This window comes from Citrus sinensis, chromosome 8 (assembly GCF_022201045.2).
Source record: "Citrus sinensis cultivar Valencia sweet orange chromosome 8, DVS_A1.0, whole genome shotgun sequence".
In the NCBI taxonomy this organism is placed as follows: domain Eukaryota; kingdom Viridiplantae; phylum Streptophyta; class Magnoliopsida; order Sapindales; family Rutaceae; genus Citrus; species Citrus sinensis.
The window spans coordinates 24,531,936-24,557,646 of record NC_068563.1 but is presented as its reverse complement, the minus strand read 5'-3'; the positions used below and the strand labels follow the sequence as shown (position 1 = coordinate 24,557,646).

The 25,711-nt window shown below is 33.7% G+C and overlaps 5 protein-coding genes and 1 long non-coding RNA gene across 6 annotated transcripts; 5 read left to right on the top strand and 1 right to left on the bottom strand.

Annotated features, from left to right (window-relative positions):
• Positions 1-312: 312 nt before the first annotated feature.
• On the bottom strand, positions 313-2,282 carry LOC127899439 (uncharacterized). The gene is made up of 3 exons (XR_008051297.1): positions 2,123-2,282; positions 1,404-1,455; positions 313-625 (listed from the first exon to the last, which is right to left on the bottom strand). It is a non-coding gene; the product is annotated as an uncharacterized LOC127899439 (long non-coding RNA).
• Positions 2,283-3,465: 1,183 nt separating this feature from the next.
• On the top strand, positions 3,466-5,599 carry LOC102606807 (peroxidase 60). The gene is made up of 4 exons (XM_006487868.4): positions 3,466-3,706; positions 3,800-3,979; positions 4,226-4,385; positions 5,056-5,599. Exons 1-4 carry the CDS (start codon positions 3,482-3,484, stop codon positions 5,469-5,471), a joined length of 981 nt encoding a protein of 326 aa, XP_006487931.3. The 5' UTR covers positions 3,466-3,481; the 3' UTR covers positions 5,472-5,599.
• A 2,128-nt stretch (positions 5,600-7,727) lies between these two features.
• On the top strand, positions 7,728-8,673 carry LOC127899410 (germin-like protein 9-3). The gene has a single exon (XM_052432787.1). It carries the CDS (start codon positions 7,728-7,730, stop codon positions 8,343-8,345), a length of 618 nt encoding a protein of 205 aa, XP_052288747.1. The 3' UTR covers positions 8,346-8,673.
• A 1,684-nt stretch (positions 8,674-10,357) lies between these two features.
• Positions 10,358-11,012, top strand: LOC102607098 (germin-like protein 9-3). The gene has a single exon (XM_006487869.3). It carries the CDS (start codon positions 10,358-10,360, stop codon positions 10,973-10,975), a length of 618 nt encoding a protein of 205 aa, XP_006487932.1. The 3' UTR covers positions 10,976-11,012.
• A 683-nt stretch (positions 11,013-11,695) lies between these two features.
• On the top strand, positions 11,696-13,544 carry LOC102622906 (uncharacterized). Its single transcript, XM_015533242.3, has 2 exons — positions 11,696-12,550; positions 13,348-13,544. Exons 1-2 carry the CDS (start codon positions 11,935-11,937, stop codon positions 13,503-13,505), a joined length of 774 nt encoding a protein of 257 aa, XP_015388728.1. The 5' UTR covers positions 11,696-11,934; the 3' UTR covers positions 13,506-13,544.
• Positions 13,545-18,640: 5,096 nt separating this feature from the next.
• Positions 18,641-19,923, top strand: LOC102623586 (uncharacterized). Its single transcript, XM_006487844.4, has 2 exons — positions 18,641-18,827; positions 19,263-19,923. Exons 1-2 carry the CDS (start codon positions 18,692-18,694, stop codon positions 19,661-19,663), a joined length of 537 nt encoding a protein of 178 aa, XP_006487907.1. The 5' UTR covers positions 18,641-18,691; the 3' UTR covers positions 19,664-19,923.
• The last annotated feature ends 5,788 nt before the right edge of the window (positions 19,924-25,711 follow it).

Below are 25,711 nucleotides of genomic sequence, written 5' to 3'. Positions count from 1 at the left end.
CCACCGTTTCACGTGAATAGTACCGTATACGTGAACAGTACCGTATACGTGAACAGTACCTTATACGTGAATAGTATCGTATACGTGTACAGTGCCGTATACGTGAATGTACCCCTTACGTGAATAGTTCCCGACTCTAAAAATACAACCAATAGCTCTAATACCACTGTTAGAAAATTGGTGGGTGGAACAGACACGCAGCTAAAATAAAATTGAAAAAAAATAAAGAACGAGCACAATAGAGGACACCAGAAATTATGTGGTTCGGCTTTTAGCCTACATCCACGGGCGAAGACAGAAAGAAATATTTTACTAGTGAAAAAGAGTTACAAGTATTGTAGTATTTTAGCTCACTTCCCAAAACCCCAATACACCCAAACTCTCTAAATCACTATAACAAGAGCTTATAAATACAAGCTCTCTAAACTCTCTCTCAACTGACAAATTGCTCTCTGAATGGAATGTATAAGCTCTTCATTTGCACTTCTATTTATAGCAAAATGATGGCCAAGAAAGTCAAAACCGTGTTCCTCCTTTTCAAACCCATGTTCCTCATTTTCTTCTTCAAACATTTCTTTTTCCATTTTCCTCTTCAAGCATTTCGGCCTTTTCAATCTTCAAAGCCCTGTGCCACCAATCTTGTTTATTCAAAGCTTCTAGATGCAGCCAATTTTGACACTAAGTTATCGGTACATTCACAACAAGAGAATCAGTGGATGCAATTGAGAGGAGATTACGAATTTGACTCAATGCTTCCTTGGCGGGCAAAACAACAATTTCCAACAACAAATGCGAGCTGAAGTTGGAGCGGAAAACAATACTCCAAGACAATCTAATATTCCCTCAAGGAATTTTCTGAATACATAGGAATCAACTTTTCAATGAAGATTTTAGTGAAGATGATGAAAGATCAGTGCCACTAGAAAAATAACCAAGGGTCTCGGCAGATTGACTACCGAATGAAAATCAAAATTCCACAATTTTATGGTCTATTCATGATCAAAGAATTTCTTGATTGGCTTGCTGAAGTTGAAAAGTTCTTTGACTATTGGGGGACTGAGGAGCACATGAAAATCAAATTGGTGGCCTATCGACTCAAAGGAGGCATGCTCGCTTGGTGGGATCAATTACAAGCAACACGAATTCCGTACGGAAAGCACGGAATATGAAAAAATTAAAAAATATGAAAAAAAAAAAAAACTGGAGTTCGAACACTCACACGGATCAAGCACTTAAGAAAGAAAATAGAAATTGATAAGATAAGCAAAATGATGAAGATTAACAGTTGATGTGACGAGAAAAGAAAACAATTATTATCAGAGCTGAATACACCATTATGAAATCAATTAAAACTCATTATCTTTGCTCAGATAAAAAAATTAAACCTTCGCACATAAATTTACCTAATCTAACCGGCTCTTTACTCTCCCTTGTCTGTCCGGTGTCCGCTATTCTCTAACAAAAAAAAAATTTCCTGTGAAAACTTTCTCCATAATAAGCATCAAGTGGGACAAGATTCTTCAAACAAAAATTTCATACCAAAAACAAAAAGATTGCGAAACGCCATGAATCCGAAAACTCTTTGTTTTTTTCTTCTCTAGGTTGTACCAGCAAAGATAATGCTCGGTTTGATGATTTAAAAACCTTATTCATGTTAGGAAAGGAACACAAACAAGCACTTGTAAGTTCTTTTTCTCTTTTAAGTGATTAAAAAATTATGTGCACCATAGACAAACAAATAGAAATTGAATATATACAATTCAAGTCAATAATCAAATCATAAGACATACATATCTTTAAGGTGAAAAATTCATATAAAAAAATTACATAACCATAGTCCCACATAACCATCTATTATATATAATAAATGATTACAGCATAATTTTTTTCTAAATAATACTAAAAGCTTATAACATCAAAAATCTTACTAATTTTAGTTCATTATAATAATTTACTATCTGTTGTTCTAACAAATAGGTATATTAAGCAATGAGAATTAAATCAAAATTAAAACTAATAAAAATATGAAGGATGATGTTTGTAACTTACTCTCTAAATTTATTATATAAAAAAAAAAGAATTAAATTGGCTTTTATTGTCAACTCAAAGATTGAGACCCTACCCCAAATCCGTAGTCGCGGCACTGTGTTCTTTCTACTCTCGGCTTCACTCTTGCAAAATTTGTTTACGGCCGCTTCCACTTCTCTTCACTTTTATCCCGTGATTCTACGAAGCCAATTTAACAGCTAATTTCATTCAAGTCTAAAACTTAGTAATAATTGTACATTTAGTATATTTTTTAGATTTTAGGCTTTTAGGCCATCCACATGAGATGAACCCACATATTATTTTTTAATTAATGTGATTTGTGAGATGTAATTAAACCATGTTGGTGAAGGTGCTAATTTGTGTACCAATGATGGATTTACGATTCTGATTTTGTATCTTTCACGAGCTCTCAGATGATGAATGAATGAACAAAGTAAAGATTGAGAGTTTATAATAAATAGACATGTAAAATATTCTTGTTTTTAAGTTAAAATAATTATGTCATTTTTAGTAATTTCATGAAAAGATATTTCTGTAATAAAAATATTTTTGATATAAAGAGTGTTCAAAGTAATTTTTTGAAGTACAAATAATCCCATCCATTTTTATTTTACTTACCGATAATACAATCCCCTCCCGCCCATGAGCTACCCCCATATGAAGAGAGTGGTTGTTAACTTGTTATATATGGTACATTGAAAAAGTCGTAGGTACATACCACGACAGCAGGATCACTACCTTTTTTAGCATTTTAATTCTATTCTTTGTTTCGAACGGCAAGTATATATAGCATCTTCAGCTCTGTAGCGTCTGCTTTTCTATCGTTGACATTAATTAATTAAAGACTTGAAATCTAAAGTCAATACATTGAATTTAATTAGTTGATCGTTTCAATAGAGTTTGACTTATATACTAATCGCCTTTCCATATATGTAAATGTAATCACGACATGTATTCCTATATACGTCCTTTTATTTGTATAATAATAAATAGACATCCTAAAAATTCATACCAAATTATGTGGTATTTTTGTACAAGTTCTGAATGAAATAATTTTATTATCTCATTAGTCAATTGACGAGCGCGACATCATTTGAAATGAGATTTTGGGATATGTAGCATACTGCATTAATTTTGTATGTGCCTCCATTTTTTGGTACAAAATATTAATTATTCATAATAAAAATAAGAAGATCAAAGATACAAAGTCAGCATAAACTACTTGGGTGCACGTATAATGGACGGTGAAATTGAACCTCTCTTGTAGAGAAGTAATGGTGCACACACATATTATTCAACTATGGAGCTTACTTTTTCAGTCTGGGTTGGCATTTATAACCAAGTCCCTGCAGCTTAACGCCTATAAATAGGCACAAATTAAAGACTGCTTCATTGCCATACCGAATTGCCAACAACTTTTCCAAAGAAGCTGATGATGTCGAGTTCAGCTGCATTAGTACTAGCCCTAGGGCTCATTCTTGTAAACTTTACAGGCCATTGCCATGGCGCACTTCAGGTGGGATTTTATAGAGGAAAGTGTCGCCTGCTTGTAGATGTTGAGTCTGTTGTTGCTACTGTTGTCAAGGCGAAGCTCATCATGGACCCAACTATCACACCCGCTCTCCTTCGTATGCAATTCCACGACTGCTTTGTCAATGTAAGTCCTTTAACTAATTAGGTTAATTGCACTACAATTTGCTCTTTTATGAACAAGCTGAAAGGCACCTTACGTAATGTTATGATATCAAAGGGATGTGACGCGTCGATTCTACTGGACGGGCGCGCCTCTGAGAAAACTGCACCTCCAAATTTAAGCGTGAGGGGTTATGATGTTATTGATGCTGCGAAGGCTGCATTGGAGAGTATCTGCCCTGGCGTCGTCTCTTGCGCCGATATCATTGCCATGGCAACCAGAGATGCTGTTTCGTTGGTAACAATAGTGTTTTGGTAGCAAGGAAAATGAATAACGGAACTTCAACTAGGATTTGGATTCAGTGCATGTTAATATCTGAGTTTTGTTGCTCACTAATAAGTTTTAATATTACTAATGTACTACTGGCACACAAAAAAAAAAAAAAATGAACTCATCTATTTAAGATCAGCACTAAATTCAAATTCGGAGTCAATGCAACTATGACACATGTTTCTTTCTTTCTTTTTTTTCTGGTTGATGCAGAGTGGAGGAGGGCGATACAATGTAGAAACAGGAAGAAAGGATGGGTTTGTATCTCTAGCAACAAACGTAAATCTGCCAGGTCCGGATATTCCAGTAGCTCAATCCGTTGCAACATTTGCTAAGAAAGGACTCAATGCCACAGACATGGTCTATCTTCTTGGTATATATACTCCGCATCTCCCTCCTCGATACATATTCAAACATTATTTCGACACGTGGTCTTGAATATCTCTCATTTTTTACCTTTTAAATTTCTAAAACTGTGTTTACATTTTCGACATGAAAAGTTGAAAACTACAACCAAAAAACAGGCTTTTTGAGTTCTATTGTTGTAAAAAGGTTTTGTATGTTAAAATTAAAACATTAGAATGTAATGTATAATATAAAAAATGAGAAATATTTATATATTGTTATTGGTGTGCCTAGGACTTTCAGATATCTAATATAAAAGACTAACCAATCGGGTGGAGGGACTCATTCTACTTATAAACCTAAGCAACTTTCCTTTATTAACAAATGTAGGATATAACTTGACAATACCCTCTTAGATGAAACCAAATGGACCACAGTCATCATCTGACACACCTGTGTTATTCTATCACCACATTCCGACTACTAGAATTTGACTTTTATACTAATTTGTTGCAAAACTAGATTTAAGATCTCCAGATATCCAACCCTAAAAAATTAATCTATCCTATTTTTAAACCTAAGTAACCCCTCTTTATTAACTAAAATGAGACATAACTCAACAAGTATCTAACTGTCATTCTCTGTTTCGATAATGTGACTAATAATGTGTTTTATTTTCTTGATAAATATGTTTATAGGAGGGCATACTGTGGGGATAGCACATTGTTCTTTCTTCCAGGATCGTCTTTACAATTACAAAAACACTGGAAAACCTGACCCTAACATGGATCCATCACTACTCGTCTCCTTGAGACGAATCTGTCCGATGAATTCAGCACGTGATAATACAGTTAATCTTGATCAGGATCCCGCAAGTTCATTGAGAGTTGACAACTCTTTCTACAAGCAAATTATGATGCGTAGAGGCATTCTGCAAATAGACCAAGATCTAGCAACGAATTCGCTAACCAAAGCCACCGTGGCTAAAATAGCGACTGGGGATGACTTTAATGCTAAATTTGGCGAGGCCATGGTCAAGATGGGACGAGTTCAAGTTCTTACCGGCAATCAAGGGGAGATAAGGAAATCATGCCGGGCCGTCAATAAACGCTGAATGTTAATTTGCTAAGAGCAATGCAATGCTACCTATTTCTTTTTCTTCGATTTTGTACTTTGATTTATTTGTTATGTCTCCAGTCCATGGCTGCCGATGAGACATGTCACTCCTGGCTTGCAAGCAAATTTATTTAAATGTTAAAAATTATTATATATATATATATGTTCAGTACACGTGTTGAGACAAATGTATCCTTTGCCTTTGGCTTCTTTGGCCTATTCGAATTGGGAACAGAATAAAAAACATCAAAAATGTATATTTCAAATATTAGTTTCTAAAGAGTTTTATTGGTCTTTCATCATGGAAAATCATCTTTGGGCCAGTTTAATATTGTGGTTAATATTGTGGTTGGGACTAGTAGCTTAAATCTTACAATTTTAAAATATTTGGTAAATACTTGTGATTCTGCGTTTGAAGTTAAACTAATTTTATCCCACACTCATTTGATGAACAACATATAATATCTCTACATTTTTTTTTTCAAAATTTTATGTAAAAGTGATATTTACCTCACACTATCAACTTTTATTTCACAATTAAAATGAGTTTTACAAATTCAAGATCACAAATTAAATAGCAAGAAAGCGAAACAAATAAAATCGTGAATGTTGAAATTTTATAATTAAAATGGAATGAAATTAAAAAAGATAAGTTTCTAGATTCTCTGAATTATAAAATCTAACCAATCATAGTGAATATAACTATAATAAACTTTAGTGTCCTTACCTCACAAGGTTCATATACCTAGTGGTTAGTCAAATAAGACTGCTTAAAAGTCACTAAACTAACGTCATAGGCCCAAAATGCAAAGAAAGTCGTGTTGATATCTTTTGATTTCTTCATTCAAGTTTGAAAGTGGGATTTTGCGTTGTCTTTATTGTAATTTGTGGAATCGGTTTCTTCCTAATTGATGGAACTGTAAATGTGAGAAGCTGTAATCTTGTATTTTCCGTTCTGGTAATTGTAGGATGGGCTTGATAAAAATGGGAATCCTATAAGAGAATTTGGTTTTAAAAAAAAAACATGTAGTAGAAAGAATCACATTTCATTCGAGTAATATATTCTGGAAAAAAATTAAAGGAAATGAATAAATGGTCAATTATTGCTGCCTTAGCTTTGGCTTTTGCACTTATCTCTGTGAACTTTTCAGCCCCCTGTGATGAAGCCATAGCGCGCAGCTGTGGAAAAGCTCTGCCCCTGGAGTTGTATCTAGAGCTGTTATCATTAAAATGGTTTATCTTCTTGGTACTTTATTTTCATCCCCTATCATTTGCAAATTTCATGATTGGGGGCGTTGTGACATAGCTGGTCACACTGTTGGGGTATCTCATTATATCTACAAGCACAAGAAGAAACCTCGCCCTTCAATTAAACCATCAGTTCTGGAAATGCTGAGACACCAATTGTCCTCGACTCACAGGCCAGAAACATATATTTTCTCCATGTATCTATCCAACTGATATAACAAGAAAGTATAGTAAACAGTAATTACTTTGACGAAATATCCTCAATTTGATTCTAAATTCATGTGGATCATTCGCTTAGTTTTTCTGACTCATTTTCCAAATCCAGCTGCACTTTTTGTCAATTGTCAAATGATCACTTGTACAAGGCAAATGAGCAAATGAGCAATTGAGCATCGTGGACAACAAAAACGCAAAGGCTAATAACGACTTCATTGGTCCTTTTTTTTTGTCGAATGTGCTTGGATGCCATCAATTCGTAAACTTTAATATTTTGTTATTTTCTTGCTCTAATTGTCCACTGAGGTTATCTTCAATATGCAGTTAAAACTTACTAATTAAGGAATCACTCCAACAGTAGCCTTAACATGCACAGCTAGTAAAATTAAGTGGAAGTTTTCAACTGACCAGACGGTATAAATAACGACAATTCTTCATCTGGGGCTTTGCCACTCCAAGTTTCAGTTCTTTAATAAACTTTCAACAATCTTGCACAACCCTTTTAAAATGAAAATCAAATAAGAAGTAAAAAATTAAACTTAAGGAACTAATATTACTAATACTCTTTTTACCTCCATGCCGGATAAATGAAAACAAAAATTACTTCGACCAGAACAAGAATGACTTTGTAAAAGCCACATCTGTCAATAGGCCGGCAGGATTACAATTTATAAACAATTCCTTCACATCCCGTACTCTATAAATACTACCCACCTTCCAATCCAAATTCATCATCTCCTCAGCAAATAATTAATCTCATTATCTCCTACAGATATCAAAGCACTTTGCCATGGCATCTCAAAAGCTCTTCTTCCTTCTGCTATCTTCACTTGCCATAGTCCAAATGGCATTGGCTGGAGACCCGGATATCATCTCCGACTTTATTGTCCCATCAAATTTAAGCATGGTTGATGGAAATTTCTTCACATTCACCGGCATGCGAGCCTTGATTGGTGCAGCGCCTCCTTCAGCTTTTAAAGTCCTGAAAGCAAGCATGGTTGAATTCCCAGCACTTAATGGCCAAAGTGTTTCCTATGCTATCCTTCAATTCCCCTCTGGCACTACTAACCCCCCTCACACTCATCCTCGCTCTGCTGAGCTCCTTTTCCTCATTGATGGCAGCCTTCAAGTTGGTTTCGTTGACACGACCAACAAGCTTTTCACTCAAACACTTCAAGCCGGTGACATGTTTATTTTCCCCAAGGGACTAGTTCACTTCCAGTACAACCCAGATGCACAGAATCCGGCTCTCGCAGTTTCAGCTTTCGGCAGTGCTAATGCAGGAACTGCGTCCCTTCCCAACACTCTGTTCACCACCGGTATTGATGATACCATCTTGGCTAAGGCATTCAAGACTGATGCTGCAACCATTGAAGCTCTCAAAGCCGGCCTTGCACCCAAGCCTTGAGGATAAAATTTAATGCTATTAACTGATTCAGTGTGTATCACTTTAAATTTGTTATTTCTTTTAATGTTTTGTGCTTCTTGTCGCACTTCCTTTGCCGATTCTGCGTTGAATAAATAACCATTCTTCTTGTAATGTCCGTTAACGGTTTTGCATTTCAGTATTCTGAAAATGGCTAATATTTCCAGTTAAAGTACTATTAAGAAGACCAGAGTCAGCAAAGCCTAAACTGAATTGCTTTATCTTAACGTTGTCCTTGTTCTAAAATAATGAAATTGAGAGGAAAGTGATTCTTCATTATTGAAGAAGCTGCGTGTATTACAAGGCTAGAGTGCCTGCAATTTATAGTGCAAGCTAATGATTCTGCAATTACATATATACATTGGAAATAATCAAGCTAACTAGGGAAACTAGATTAATCCACAATTGCAAGGCAAGGCAGGCTGTCTTTCCTTCACAAAGAACAAAGAGCATTGACCTTCTTGTCTTGTGCATGCAGGAAAATCTTCCCAATTAATTACTGAATTACACAGGTAAGATTTGTATCTTGGAGGATCTTGAGAATCCTTTACACTTAGTAAGGCACATTAAGCTCTCCAACTAATCCAATGTAACCACTCTCTCTAGCAAAAGGAGCTAGAAATAAGTGTAAGCCTCATTAGAACATGAGATGATACGAGTATTAATCGTGGACAATGACAGCCTTTGTAATGACTTGGCGTTTGAATTTAACAGGGAATATACGGAAACGAATCTATAGTAGTGAGCAGTGATATTCAGACCGGAAAAATATGATAGAATGCTGACATAAACAAAATAAAACCAACGATGGTTTTTTCACTTAATTGAAAACCAACCATCAGCTCTGTCAGCATTCTGTCCGTTAAGCAAGTTATGTCCAACAGCAACTCCTTTCAGTTTGATGATTAATGCTCTAAAATTAAAGTGCAAACAGGAAGAAGAGATGGCAAATGTTGATCTTCTACGCTAATATTTTAGTTTCCGAATCAATTGTAGAATTGGCTAAGAAAAACTTTAAATTTACAGACAGCTTATGTTCTTGGTACTTTAATCTCAGCATCTAATAATGTTGTATACTCAGTAGTTATGGCATATGTGGTCACACTCTTGGGTATTTCATTGTTACTCTCTTTATAACTATAACTATAAGCACACAAGGAAACCTGTACCCTTCAATTCAACCATCATTTCTAGAAACGCTGAGACACAGTTGACCTGAAAATTCACCTGGCAGAAACATCTTTGTTCTTGATCAATATCATCCAAGTTCTTTGATTATCAACAACTCTTACTACCACCACCAAATTCGCGACGGCAGTGATGTACTAATCTCTTAAAAAACACAAACAGGAATCCACAAAACAAATCTCAACGCTTCTAACAAACCAAAGTTCAGCAAATATGGATCCATCACACTGAGTATCAGATGCTACTGATATGATACCTTTGTGCAATGACTTAGCAATATTGGTGTACATAATGTATCGATATTAGTCAATCCTGCACAAGCTCTTTTAGTACAAGAACTTGAGACAAGAAAGTTAAATAAAAATAACAATTATTTTAGTAAAATATCCTCGGTTTGATTCTAAATTCATAAGAATCATTTGCTTAGTTTTTCCTAGTCATTTTCCAAATCCAGCTGCACTTTTGTCAATTATTATTTGATTTTCACAATGCCAATGAGCATATTATCATATGATTCACATACATGCATGTAGCAAAGGAAAAAAAAAATTATACATAGGGAAAAAATAATATTACTATCACTCCCTTACCTCCTTGCCGGGTAAATGACACCAAAACCCTTCGACCAAAACAAGAATGACTTTGTAAATATCCCATCTGTCAATAGGCCTGCAGGATTACAATTTACAAACAATTCCGTCACATCTCATACTCTATAAATACTACCCACCTTCCAATCCAAATTCATCATCTCCTTAGCAAATAACTAATCTCATTATCTTCTACAGATATCAAAGCAGTTTGTCATGGCATCTCAAAAGCTCTTCTTCCTTCTGCTATCTTCACTTGCCATAGTCCAAATGGCATTGGCTGGAGACCCGGATATCATCTCCGACTTTATTGTCCCATCAAATTTAAGCATAGTCGATGGAAATTTCTTCACATTCACCGGCATGCGAGCCTTGATTGGTGCAGCGCCTCCTCCAGCTTTTAAAGTCCTGAAAGCAAGCATGGTTGAATTCCCAGCACTTAATGGCCAAAGTGTTTCCTATGCTATCCTTCAATTCCCCTCTGGCACTACTAACCCGCCTCACACTCATCCTCGCTCTGCTGAGCTCCTTTTCCTCATTGATGGCAGCCTTCAAGTTGGTTTCGTTGACACGACCAACAAGCTTTTCACTCAAACACTTCAAGCCGGTGACATGTTTATTTTCCCCAGGGGACTAGTTCACTTCCAGTACAACCCAGATGCACAGAATCCGGCTCTCGCAGTTTCAGCTTTCGGCAGTGCCAATGCAGGAACTGTGTCCCTTCCCAACACTCTGTTCACCACCGGCATTGATGACACCATACTGGCTAAGGCATTCAAGACTGATGCTGCAACCATTGAAGCTCTCAAGGCCGGTCTTGCACCCAAGCCCTGAAGACATACAACATAATTGGTCCAGAAACGGATTACTTAATTAACTTATCTTTTTCATTGCTATGTGTTTGTGCTTCTTTTGACATTCCCTTTATCGATATATTTGCATTGCATTAATAAGCAGCATTCTTCTTGTTTCCTCTCAGCAAAATAGCTTTTTTTTTTTTGGGTTAAATTTATCTTTTATTAATAACTTGTCTTACTGTTCTTTATAAACTATATTATAGTAAATGTAAACGGACTTGGACAACTTGCATCTATCTGAAACATCTTGTGCAGCAAGCATGGTGGCATATGGTGAAGGTTCATCTCTGTCAGCTTTCACCTTCACACCACCTGCATTCAAATACAGACTTTCAATTTTTCGAATGACGGCAATTCTAGCCATAAAAATGTATTGAATTCCCACTAGTGCTAGAGGTCGTGAGTTTAGTTATTAACCGATTCTCTACTCCTGAGATACCGAGGAACAATGAGAAATTATATTTTAATAATATGACAATTGTTTTTTATTTTTAAAAATTAATTTAAAAACATAGTCTGGAAATAAATTTAAATAATCCCAAAAACAAGAAAATTAAGGTGAACAATACCTTAGCTAGGCTGTCTCATTTTGGAAAGTGTGCTGAAGAAAAAGAGCGCCGCTAAATATCAAAAACAACGAGAAAATAACGCGGGAATTGCCTCTTCCGCGACACGTAGTTTCCGGCCATTCAAATATGAGATGAGCAAAAAGTTTCCTGCCATTCAAATAGAACGCAAAAGATTCCGCGACACGTAGGTCCCACAAAATTCCCAGAAGAGGATCACGCTTTCCTCCCTCAGTCTCGGGCTGTCCCACGTTTTAATATTTATTCTTATGTCATCAATTTATCCTCAAAAAATTTTCACCTTCCACGTCACTCCAGGCCCTTTGCCGCACGCCCAGCACATCCTCTCATCAACGCAACCCGCATCCGCATGGACATTCACGGCCCGACCCGCTTCGGCCCTCGGAAGTCACCTCCCCCCAACCGCTTGCTCAGCGCGTATCCTCACGCGTCACAACCCTCAGGATCCACCGCCGCCTCCTTCGACGAGCTCAACGAAGACGATATCTTCACCACGGATATCTCTGAACCAGCCGACCCCCACCGCCACCACCATGATAATCACCTCTATAACAACAGCAACAATAAAATAGCAAACTTCTCCGAAAACTTTGGAATCCTGGCCGCGCTTCCGGAATCTCCGACACACTGTTGCCACAAAGCCTCGGTCTCGACTTCACGCGCGATTCCTGGAATTCCGAAGCCTCCGCAGCAGCAGCAGCGAGAGCGGTCGCCGTTCGGGAAGTTGAAGTACCAGAGCGCGCCGGTGAACGTGCCGGTGCTGGCGAAGGCCATGAGGAATAGAAGATATTTTGACGACGTGGACGAAGACGACGAGGGGGACAACGAGATGGTGCTGCCGCCGCACGAGATAGTGGCGCGTGCGAACACGCCCGTTGTGTCCTGTTCGGTGCTCGAAGGCGTTGGACGCACGCTCAAAGGCAGGGATCTGAGGCAGGTCAGAAACGCCGTGTTTCGACAAACAGGTTTTCTTGATTAAGGTTCTTTTTTTATTTTTTTTAATAGAAAGAAATTATTTGTGGAATTAAAGCATTACTCGCTTTAATTTATTGCGATTTGTTTTAGAGAAAATTGAGTATATAGACTAGTGTACGGGGATAAACATTTTGAATAAGAGTTAAGGAAAATTTTTTGAATTCGTTTTTTGCTTTGAGGAGACATTGGGTTTGGTTAGCAGTCACTTTCTATTAATAATAATAATAACAATAATAATTCAAAAATCATAAGAGTTACATGAAAATGAAAAATGAAAGGTGCTTTCAATGCTACTGAATGAATCATTGCTTGCATTTAGTTGGTACTTTGCTTAATTTTTGGAATAAGATTTGCATGGAAGTCAGATGCTCTGCAAAAGATGTTGCAGCTAGAAGGACAAATAAATGGTGATAATATTCCCATTTCTATGGCCTACAAGCTACCATGGGTGTGCTTGTTGGCATTAGTAACTTCAGAAGTTTCAGCAAGCATTTAAAGTGCTTACATTTAAGGTGCTTAATATCTTGTTGCTACCCAAAAAATTTTATTTTCCAGCAATGCCCATCTACCATCTGTTGCATATAGTGGTACCACGGCAGGCCACCTTAACTTTTATCGTTGAGTGTCTTATCTTTTGGATTGCGAACAAGCTGCATGCGACTGTTGAATTTCGCTTGTCACTGATCACAGATAGTACTGCATGTTTAAACTCTGAAAACAAACCTCATGGATTCTTGGGGATTAAAATATTTTTTTAAAATTTGGTTAATATTTTGTTGATTTTCAGGAGCTCCGACATTCTCAATTCTAATGGTTTTTCATAATGATTGGTGTAACTTTTGGCATGGACAAGGGGCATGGCTGTCTGATTTTAAAGTTGAAATTGGTCAGGCTTTGTTTGGATGGTGCATATATTCTGAGTGGATCAGGAAAACAGATATATAATAAGGATCCTATCTGGTAAATTTTCAAGTTTTAGTTTCATCTGTTCTTGCCTGCTAATGTTGAAGATAAGTTGGCATAACTGCCATGTCTTAGGCATATTGGTTGATTTCATTTGGATTTGGGGGAAGATTAAAATTTGTGGGATATGATGTTCATCCTCTTATATCATTCTTCTGTGTATAGGCAATTTTTTTTTTAAGGAACAGTAGTTTTAACAAGGTAGGTAGAGGTGTAGGGTGCCCTTGAAGTGCTAGATCCCACAGTTGCCCAAGGATTGGGGTACATTAAATGTTGGCCTGAGTGAAGAGAATCGCTGTAGGCCAAACTGATATTTATAAATTACCCTTTGATTATTAAAATACTCGTAATTATTATGAAAAACACTGAAAACTTGATCTGCATCCAGAGCCTCATATTGACAGTCAACATTTTCTACTGTGATTAAGTCAACTGTATTTTCAAAGCGAGAATTCATGGCAGGGAAGTCTTTCAACTTTGAAGACCTTTATGATTAATAATTAATGGATTTCCTTTGTTGTACTAAGGCAAAATATCATTTATGAAATGCCTTATGTTTATGAGCAAAGTCCTACCTAATTGGAGACTATCCAAGTATATTTTGGTGCATTTATTAATTGGTAATTGAAAATTACTAGAATGGGCATAGAAAATGGGAATAAAAATAAATTGTCTACTTTACCTATAGGAATCCGGATCTATTATTTTAAGTTATTAAAATGACTTTAGTTGATTATTTTCATTATTTACTATAATAGTAGTGATTATGATTATTATTATTATCATTATTATTATTCAAAATAATTATTGTTAATAATAATAACAATATAAAATTATTTTTTTATTAAAAATAAAATTAATAAATTTTGAATAATATTATTATTAATATAATAATAATGACATTAATAAATAACAATAATTATAATTATAATTATAATTATATTATTATATAATTGCTAATAATAAATAATGAAGGACCTATTTGCAAATATTACAAAACTTCTATGGGGACTAAAATCAAAGTGACAAAACTTAATTGAGAGCAATTTGGGAATTATGAAAATTCAATGGGGTAAAATGGAGAGTATAAGGAATCAAGTTCCCATTCTTTAATTCTAAAAACATGTGTGCCCCTCATAGTTCATTCTCATTCCTCCTTCTACTTTAACAAGTAAACACCATCGATCATTCTTATTTCGAATTTCAATTTTTTAATCATACAAGTAAACACACCCTTTATATAAAAGGTGCTGCCTTGGTGCCTCACATCAGTACTGAAGGTTGGCTGAGGTCACCCTCGTCTTAAAGATTTTAAGATGCTTTTCCATTTCCCAATGCCTTGCAATGTTGCACTTTTACAATCATGCTGGTGATCTTATTTTAGAATTACACCTGACATTGCTATGGCTAAACTCAAAATAATATATTACATCTGTTTCAAAGGCTTAAAAACTCTTATTTGCTGGAATATGCACTGCTCTATTTACTTTATAAACACTCGGGGAAAGTGAACAGCATTATGTTAGAAACTTTCTTAGTGCATGTTTAGCGAAAAGTTCACACCAATGGATTTACATTGGAAAACCATGTGATTGAAAGTTGTCCTTAGAAATTTAGAAATTGTTAACACTTAAACCAATGCAGGCAAAGATCATTTCTCTCTATTAAGTTTATTGTCTCTATCATTGCTGGCTTCTGTCTCCTAGTTGCAAGTTTATCAACTTTGACTGCTGGCAAAGTCTTCCTCAGCTTGCCCTAGATCGACGGTCAATGGATTGCCTTCCGTTCTTCGGAAGGGTCAGTGGTTCCAATTTATGATACTGTTTTTAGCTGGTATTAGAATTCATTAATATTGATTTGTTAATGTCTTGAGCCAGCATGTAACAAATTTCTCAGATGCAAAATTAGATTAGTGTGCTGCATTTTTGTTCAGAAGAGTGTAACTGTTTCAAGTGCATATAATGTGTCTGGGATTCCCATTTCTCTATTCCTTATCAATGTTTCCGTACTTTTCTGTCATAAGCCATCCACAACTTTAGCTATATGCTATATAATTAGGGTCCACGGGGACCTGTTGCCAGCATTTTGAATGGACAATTACGCTGGGGTCTGTGTTGGTTTGGGCCTGGCCAGCTACCAACACGGCAGGTATAAAAGATTTGCTTATCATACAAAACTCTGAGTTGTCAATTAATAAAAGTGATTCAACATGTGACACAGTTGGTTCCAACATTTCAATTGAGTTTCTTGAGACATTCAAAACCACAACAGAAAATGGTAAGAGATATTCTATGGGATATGCTGTATTGTAGGCAATCAGCCCCACTCTATTCATCATATAGGCGTACCTAGCACATTTGCCATGCAACCCAATAGGATTTCCTCACTGAACTGAGTCCCTTACGGTAGGAGGGATGGGTAAGATACTGTTGGTGGGTTCATGAGGGCGGGGGGTTAAACGTGAGGGGCATAACATGACTGAATGAGGGACAATATCTTGATCCCATGTATGATAATATATATAGCATAAATGGTAGACAGCACGAGTTCACCACGTAACATAATATGTTCCTCATTAGGCTTGGTGTCAAACTTAGTCTTGTATTTGTAGATTATATGTTCTCCATGGAAGCCATATATTTGGAACCACTGTAATTGCCATAAAGTGCATTAATTAGGTGTTTTTATTTTTTGTTTTAGTTTTAAAATGTTGAGTCTCCCTCTGCAAAAAGAAGCAATGGCCTGAAAATACTGGTCGAGGTTGATACTGATTGCCGATGCAAGTTGATAGTTATTTAATAAGATGTGAGAAGAATCAGACTGTTCTTAAGCACTATTTAGTTTTTACTCCGACTTTTGATTCTGCAAATATTACTCTTATCAATGTGGAATGGAACAAGCTTTGGAACCCAGCCGTCTTTACTCCTGTTTTAGGTGCCCAAGCATGTCTTATCCAGAAATTCGAACGCAAAGTAGCTATCTTAGGAGTATTGATAGGGAATTCCTTCTGGTTGATTCGATTGGATAAGCAATGTAGCCGCAACAAGAAAAGAATGCATTTCTTAATTGCTTGTATGCTAACCTTGCGGCGACATTGAATGGTGTTCACATTGTTGTTTGTTTTTAGAGAATCAATGTCACAATCAACACTGAATCATAGGATGGAGGAACTTTTGTTTTCCCCAAGTGGTTTCTGAATATTGTTGTTTGTTGATTGTTGATTGTTGACTTTTTCATCAATCAATTTTTGTTAATTCACTTCTGCTGAAGGACACAAACTACCAAAGATTCACAGAAGATCACTTCTTCATTATTCGTACATAATAGTTTCTTTTTTTTCTTTTTTTTTTTGTTTTTTTCTTGTTCATGAATTTTGCAAATGGAGAATGGAGCACTTGCTAATGAAATTAGGAGATTGCGAACTTTAACAATGGAAATACATAATCTAATCAATGAGTAACCGTAGAAGATGTCACGCCAGTGTGGATACAAATTAAAATTATATATATTCTAATTGAGTAAGTATAGCGTTACTCCCAAAGAAATCCAAAGATTACAGTTAAAAGAAATGAGATGCATCTTTTGCCAATGGCCAAAAAGACCCAACATAAATAGTTCACATGAAGTGAGCCAAGTGACATTCTTTACCTGCCTTATTATTAACTTCTTAAGGAATTATGCTCCTTTTTCTAGCTCCGTCTTGCTGCAAAAGCCAAAAAGCGTTATATCCATTAATGCAGTGACATCGAAATGCCATGGATTCCCCGGAAGCATTGAAGGAAATATCGTATCTGCAAATCGTGCTGTATGGGGACTCATTGCTTGTGGAACAGAACACACCCAGTTGGAACTTTAATCAACCACATTTCAGCAAAAATTAATTCATCTTTGAATGGTCCTTCTTTAATATAATGTGTCACTTGGTAATAGAACCTACCAAACTTTTGTACAGCCTCTTAAATGTGCTGAAAATTATGCTCTTTTACTTTCAAGCTTTTTTTAGTTGATGCTTGCAGCTTACTACCAATTTTAATGGAATCTTTTGACTATTGGGTTGTGAAAAAGGAAACAGATCTGGTGCTCAGCTATCAATGACCAGCAATTGCCTTATATGGGCCCCAAGCAATTACTGGCCATTGATCTGGTACTCAGCACAAGATCAATGGCCAAAGAAAAAACTTATCGTGTAGGTTTGGTTGAAATTTATTGCTCGTCTATTTAAAGAAATTTTTTTTAAAGAATAATGCTGGAAAAAATTGAAGCAATCGCATATTATAAATGAAAATAGAGTTTGCCTATCTTACGTTTAACGTAAGGTACAACCCTCTCTCACAGCTGAGAAGTGGGTTCTAATAAGACCCATTGCTGTAGAGAGGGTTGTACCTTACGTTAAACGTAAGGTAGCAGCTCCCACAAAAATAAGAGGGATTTGGTCTCGTTATGTTTCTATCAATGTTCTGGCTTTATTTATTTATTTATTTATTTATTATGTCTTTATCTGAATATCCGTACTTTTATTTAAAATTATAAGATAATGTTCATCTCTTATTATTTTTACATTATTTTTCTTTAAAGCACATGTTAAAAAAGCATATATTTTAAATCGGACTTGCATGTATATTCTTTAAATTAATAACAATCACAGTAAATCATTAGCTAACGACTGATACCTCCGGCCAAGAGATTTTTTTAGATTGGACTTTAGATGAATTGCATAGTAAATTTATCTCACTACAATATTAAATTAGATTAGGGTGGGGTTATTTCAACTTAAATTTTTTAATTAAAACATTAACATAAATTTTGAGTCATTAATTTCAAGCAATCTTAATAATAAATATTGAAAATTAAAATAATATTTTTATAGTGGCAACTAATCAATTTTTAAAAAACAATGACTTAAGATTTGTATCCAAATTTTATGTTAAAAATTTAAATTAGAATAATCTAACTTAAATTTAATTAGTGTAGAGACTACTTCTCCTGCTGCTTGTCATTAGAACTGTGGGGAACTAAAATTAACTGCACCTCATGAATCCCAACTACTTCGTCTGTAATGGGGCCCCCTTGCATTAAAAACAGTACACTCGTCCTTCTATATAACAAGTTGCATTATTACAATTTATATCATCCTATTTTCACACTCAATTCTCTTCAGGGTTTCATCAATGGCGCTGTCTCCTCTCATAACAGCTCTCCTCTTTGCATTAGCTCTCTCTGCAAGTTTCGAGCTTTCGACATGCCACGAAGTCCTCAAGGGGAAGGTCTCTTGCTCTGACTGCAGCAATGACTATGATCTCTCAGGTTTAAATGACTTGACTTAGCCATTATCTTGCTCCATTTCACATGCACTTATTTTATATTTTAGTTATGGCACAATCATAATAACCTTCACTTAAGAGCGTAGTAATTAGCTATTAACATTTCATTATCAAGTAGGCGAATTTGGCCTACTATACACCTATAACTACTTAATTAGTTGGTTAAACTGGTAAGATAAAACTGTGGAGTTGAAAAGAAAAAAAAAAAAAGATAAAATAAGAATTCTAATTGAAATTTAGTCCTTTTCAAAGATTTTTTGTTTTTAATAATCTTCTTATATAGTATTCAAGTCTTAATTTCGTCTTTCTTAAGTTTATAGTTTCTTTATTTTTACTACGCTGGACCAAAATCCTGGTTTCGCCGCTACTTGAGATGATATTAACGTATACCCTGAGAAACACAATCTTCGTATTTCAGGCGTTAAGGTTCTAGTGAAGTGCAACCATGTCAAGAAGTTGGCTATGGCGACAACACTGGTTTCAGGCTCCTTCAAGGTTAACCTTCCATCGGATGCTGCCATGAAAACTCCATCTCCTTTGCACTGCCATGCAAAGCTATTCGGAGGTCCAGTCCAGCTCTATGCTTCCAAGAAGAACATGGTGTCCAAAGTCATGAAGCCCAAGAACTCCAACTCATACAAGATCTCAACGCCTCTTGCATTCTCAATTTCATGTCCATCAAACGTGAAAGATTCAAAATGTGGGGCAGCAAATAAGTTTGGTTCATCAAAGACTGTTGATCTGCCTTTGCCTCCAGAGTGGGGCCTTGCACCGTCAAGCTATTATGTTCCTTTCGTCCCTATCATTGGAATTCCCTAGCTAGTTGCTCACTATTTCTGCGTGTTATATTTTATATATAACATAGTGAGTTTGATTTTCTTGAATATGTTATCATATAGTGAGTTTTATTTTGTTGAATGTGTTATTATATAAATGCTATGTGGCTATATTTTTTTCCGTGTTTGAGGACTGTATTAAGCGAATTATGTGTAATTATTGTAGCTGAAGCAAATATTATACGTTATGTTGTTTAATTAGTAGTAATGGAGGCTTGAATATATATTTGTGTTATTTTGAAATTTGAATTTCACTTTTAATATTCTTCTTTGCTAGGTCTAGGACCTAGGACTTGTATTAGAGATTTAATTTTATGTGACTTGAAAAAAAAAATCCAATAGAATCAGGATTCTCTCCTGATCTGATCATATCTTGAGTAAATAATTCAATTGTTGATTGGTTGTTAATAAATAAAAAAATAAAAAAAAAAGTTAAATCTTACTCATACACTACTACTAAAAGATTCATGATAGAAAATCTTTAAAAGCTTAGTAGAGCTCAGATCAGGAGAAGATCTTATCCTAATCCAATAAGGTAAGCTTTGGAAGTTGTGGTGTTATGAGTTAAAAGCGCAATTGATATGAAATTGAAGTTCTAATTTTGAAATAAAAAGTTGATATTAATTGATAAATATTACTAAAATAGGTTTTTAAAGGCTGCATATGATTGAGGTTGAAACGTCTAAATTAGAGTCTTTATAAGATGTTTTTCTAATTTAGCACATCAACTTTTTAAAATTTAGTAGAGATTAACTTTTTAAAAGCAACTCATAAAAAAAAAAAAGCCACCACACACTTTTTAAAGTTCCTATTATATAACTGTATTATTTTATCAATAATTATGTCTATTTTTCCATTATAAATCATAACCTTAAAGTATTAAAATGTCACAAGAAATAAAAAAAAATTAAAATTTTTATTGCAACAAGATAATGTTGGTAAATATAATTTTTTTTTATCAAAAGACTATGACAAACTATAGTTACCAAAATTTTATAGTTGTAACTTAAAAGTTATGTCAATTACATGAAACTTTTGTTCAATCTAAAACTATGCACTAGCTGAAGATAAACCTCCCACAAACGTCAAAAGAGGATCAAATATGATAGGATTAGGAGCAGATATGACCAATTCCAAATTATATATATATAGAGAGTTATTATAATCGACTACTCTTAGAATTGTAGATTATCAAACTACTACACAGGATATTTGTTTACGTCATTTTATTAATACATCTTTGGAAAATCTTGTATTTTACATTATTTTTGTTAACATAGTCCAACACTAATGCCATGCTATCATTAAAGGGGTAAAAGTGCCTATCATATTCAAAACCAAGATAAAATTGTACATAATTTAAAATTATAATGGTAATATTAGTATTATTGGTTAAGAAAGAGGGGGAAGAAAAGAAAATGTGTGAATACCATATATCTAGCGTCATCATTATAATCTTCTTCTTTTTCAACTTTTTTTTCTCAGACAGTTGTCCACCATCTTTGAAAAATTGTTGGCACTTTTGAATCGGTACTTGCCATGCATTGGCATTGATGGGTCTCATCTGAAAGAAGAATTAGATGACTTGATAGCAGCCACGGGTATGGGATTTTTTTTTTTTATTAACTTATCTCTAGGAATATCTGTTCAATTTGAAAAAAGGATTTTACATAATATCACTTTGAGATTTACTTCGTAATTGATCAGTTTGATATGAATATGGAATTAATAATGGTTTTATTATTACTAGTTTGAAGGATTCTGACGAAATAGAATTTATGATTGATAGAAAGCATAGTGATCTTTAAGCTTTAATGGCAGTTTCAATTTGCTGTCTTCAAGCTTTAATGGTGGCTTCAATTTGATATCTTGATGAGAGCAAGATTAGCAGCCTAGCACAAAAGGAAGATATTTAATCAAAAGCATAAGAAGCTTTGGCAGCCAAGAGACGCGTTCTTCAGCCGTGTTTGGTTTTTTTATTTTGTTTTCTTAGTTTTTTAATTAAAATTTTAATTATTTTTTAAAGTAAGGGCATAACTAATTGTCAACTAATAGTGTAAATAAAAACATAATAAAATGAAAAAAAATTACAAAGATAAAGCAATAAGACACAAATACTTCTTATAATCATTTGATATTTTATAATTTATAAATAATATAGACAAATGATAGTTACATATACATACATATATATGTGTGTGTGTGTGATTTCCAATTATTCCTTTACTAAAATTAATATAGATCATTTACTCTCTACTATTTTCATAATATCCAAAAACCCACATGGCACAAAAAATTTAAAGAAAAAGAAGAATAAATGAGTCATTTGCTTGATAATTTATCTTAGGAATAAAAAATACATATTTACTAAAAAAATATTTGAAAACGACAAGAGTTACAAAAAAAATTTATTATTAAATTTTCATGTCAAAACAAATATTTCTTATTTTAGTATTTAATTTTTATTTTATGATTTACTTAGTTTATAACAAATATAAATAAAGTGCATTTGAAAACAAGAGTAAATACTATAAAATTATACTGGGAGAGGCGTTATTAACCATTATAAAAAAAATAAAAGAGGCAAGCGACATAAATTTATTTCAGTAAAGAAAAATTGGTAACCTCACACACACATGAGAGTTGATTAAGGAACGCAGATTCCTTATTGCAAATCATTAAGTTTCAAAGAGGTAGGTCTGATCGGTTGCTCGAGCCATTTATTGTTTAATCTACCAACGTCAAAGTCAATGTAACGTATTAAGTGATACAACATGTAACAACCAACATGGCAACACAGAGCAGGCCCTCATAGATTTGTATGTTTATTTGCACTTGGTATCTTCTGATGGAGTGGGTGTGGCCACCACCAATTGCCTCTGGGGGCCATTCTAGTCTATATTTACAGCACGAGAAATAGATAGGTTTCTCAAGATTTTACAGCCGCTCTAGATTTCCAAAATCTGATCAAAATCTGGATCAGCCTGGCTTAGCACACAAAGGCAACGAGTGGTGCTTGAAAATTATTCACGAAATGGGAGGAAACTACCCAATGAAAGAGAATTTACTTTTTTACTCACAAATTGTCATTAGTGCGAATGCAACACATTTTCTTGAAATTTAATAAAGAAGTGAAAATCATCCGACCAAAGATGACTCCCAATCCAATCATCAACTAATGTGAATTGTGAAAGCCGAAAGGTGATATAGTTTAATTTATTATTTCTGATCAGTCTTCATTAAAATAATTAATGTATATTGATGCCACTTCATATTTGTACCATCATTACTCCTCGGACCTTTTTTTTTTATTTTTTTACTTGCTCTCTCTTTTTACTTTGATATGAGTCTTAAAGGAACACCCATCTCTCGGATTATTAATTAGTAATTACTTTTTGTTGTTTGTTATTGAACCACTTTCTTTAATTTGTACGCGGACCACTAATTCATTAAACTACTAAAGCAAAATAAAATCATGTTTCGCGTGTTCAAAATAGTTTCTACATGTGTTATTTCTCATATTCTAGGAAGGTAATTAAGAACCTTTTTAATTAAGAGAAGCTACCCAGAAAGCAACACCAATAACCATTATATTATCTCTGATCTCTGATGAGAGAGAATTTGTAATAGTAAAATTACTACACTACTTTTATATTCATGACCTTTTCTTTTCATCATCAGTTGTTTATATATAAGAGCATCGCCAAAAAACTATTCATATAAGATTTTATTAGTTATTTGAAGAGCCACATCAATATTTAAGACTCTAAAAAATACTCTAATTAAGATTCTTCAAATAAGAAATGATCATCTTTCTTTAAATGTGGAGAGTTGCTTTCTCCCTCTTCGATTTATATTTTATTACTTTTTGTTGGAGAAAAAAAGAGAGGTACTTTAATTACTATTGATTTTTCCTTAAAAAAAAGTTATTTAATTAATAATAATAATAATTTATTTCTATTTGAAGAATTTTTTGGAGAATAATATATTTTTTTCACTTTTTTATTTGCCACATAGTTAAGCAAATAGATATTTGAAGAGTAAAATTTATAAAGTCTTTTGGAGCATCTCAAAAAAACTCTCCAAATAAAATTTTATTATTTATTTAAAACGCCACATCAGCATTTAAAATTTCAAAAGACACTTCAATTGAGTTTTTTCAAATAAGAAATAATTCTCTTTCTTCAATTTTGTAGAGTTTCTCTCTCCCTCTTCAATTTATATTTTATTAGTTTTTATTAGAAGAGAGAGAAAGATAAGTGCTTTAATTACCATTTGTTTTTCCTTTGAAAAAATATTTATTTGATTAAAATAATATTAACTAATTTCTATTTGAAAAATCTTTTTGAGAATAATATATTTTTTTCACTTTTCTTCTTACCATATAGGTAAGCAAATAAATATTTGAAGAGTAATATTAATAGAGTCTTTTAAAGATGCTCTAAAAAAAAAAATCCCTATAAACACAAAAAATTTTTTACTAATAACAATAAGCTTCGAGAAAGGTACTTTGATAATCTTATGTATAATCGTCAAACTAGAAAACGACATAAAAACTATTTCATTATGGGTGTTGCACTCCGGTAGCTAGGGGACATGAAGTCTACGATGTATATATGTCACTGGGTAGGGTTGCTAAAAACCCTCGAGGAAATTGGAGTCCTAAACCAGTAGTTTCCAGAATCAAAGATGAAAAATATTATAGAGTAACTTTGGAAATGAGTAAGGAGATTGTTCTCATAATATCCATTTTTATTTGTAATCCCATTCCTGAAGGATTTTAATTTCTTTACATGTCCTTTTTTTGAAAGGATATATTATGTGATTAAAATTAAATTTGGACTAATAAATGTAAATTTTTAATTTTTATTACAACCGGTTATTTAAGCATTGGGTGCCCACAAGCAAGGATAGAGCTAACATAGAACAGCTGGAACCAACCCATGTTTTGATAGAATATTTTAAGAAGATGACACGAATGGAGAGAGTACTGAGTCTTGGTTGGAGAATCATATCTTAATTATAGCGAAAATGACAGCTACGCCTCCCTAGTTTGGAAAAATGATTACAAAAACTCTAATGTTTTCAATAAGGGACACCATTATCTCTTTTGATCATAATACCCTTTGACTTTATAAATTTAAAAAATTTAATTTTAAAATTTTATAATATATAAAAATATGGAATTAAAATAAATATAATAATATATACATTTTAAAATAATTTTAATATTTAAAAAATATTTTATATTGTACAATCTTTTAGACCTATTTTTTATAATTAAAGTAATTTTTAATAATAAATAGAAACATAATATTAAAATTAATTAATTTAAATTTAAATTATTTTTTAATAATATGTAAAAAAATAATTTAATATTATTAGTCTACTAGATAGATTACATTATTTATATTAAATTTGTAATAATTAAAAATAGTCTAAAGTTAATTTTCTAATTACTAAATTCAAAGGGTATTATAATCAAAAGGAGGTATTTGTGTCCCTTTTTGAAAACTTAGGAACCTTTGTGATCATTTTTCTAAAATTTAGAAGTATAGACATCCATTTCCCTAACTATAGTCATACTAGGTTTTCCTACCTGACAAAAATGATTTTGGAGAATGTGGTACAACATTCTTAAATTACATTTGTTAGTTACCTCTGGGTGATAGATATTTGACAAACTTCAAAAAGACGTCACATTTTTTAAAAATACTCGAGCATGTGACGATCTGTTAACTTTAACGGGAACAGTAAATTAAAGATAAAATGACATTTTTACTCCTATAATTAATTAAACATAACGTTTCTACCCCTATAATAGCTACATAATGACATTTCTATCCTTAAAATTAGTTAAAAAATATATTTTTGCCCTTACTCAATTATTTTTTATTTTTTAAATAGAAAAAATTATAAATAATGACATCTAAGTGCAATTAACGGGCTTTTTTTTTGTTAAATCATACAATATTGTAAATAAAAATTTGCCGTTAAAATTTATAAAAAAAATTTGCTTGATTCAACAAGA

Coding starts and splice junctions, on each gene's coding strand:
- LOC127899410 (XM_052432787.1), top strand. CDS start 7,728: ATGGCATCTCAAAAGCTCTTCTTCCTTCTGCTATCTTCACTTGCCATA.
- LOC102623586 (XM_006487844.4), top strand. CDS start 18,692: ATGGCGCTGTCTCCTCTCATAACAGCTCTCCTCTTTGCATTAGCTCTC. Junction 18,828..19,262: donor CAATGACTATGATCTCTCAG/GTTTAAATGACT, acceptor TTCGTATTTCAG/GCGTTAAGGTTCTAGTGAAG.
- LOC102607098 (XM_006487869.3), top strand. CDS start 10,358: ATGGCATCTCAAAAGCTCTTCTTCCTTCTGCTATCTTCACTTGCCATA.
- LOC102606807 (XM_006487868.4), top strand. CDS start 3,482: ATGATGTCGAGTTCAGCTGCATTAGTACTAGCCCTAGGGCTCATTCTT. Junction 3,707..3,799: donor TCCACGACTGCTTTGTCAAT/GTAAGTCCTTTA, acceptor ATGATATCAAAG/GGATGTGACGCGTCGATTCT. Junction 3,980..4,225: donor CCAGAGATGCTGTTTCGTTG/GTAACAATAGTG, acceptor TGGTTGATGCAG/AGTGGAGGAGGGCGATACAA.
- LOC102622906 (XM_015533242.3), top strand. CDS start 11,935: ATGGACATTCACGGCCCGACCCGCTTCGGCCCTCGGAAGTCACCTCCC. Junction 12,551..13,347: donor CGCCGTGTTTCGACAAACAG/GTTTTCTTGATT, acceptor GTTGATTTTCAG/GAGCTCCGACATTCTCAATT.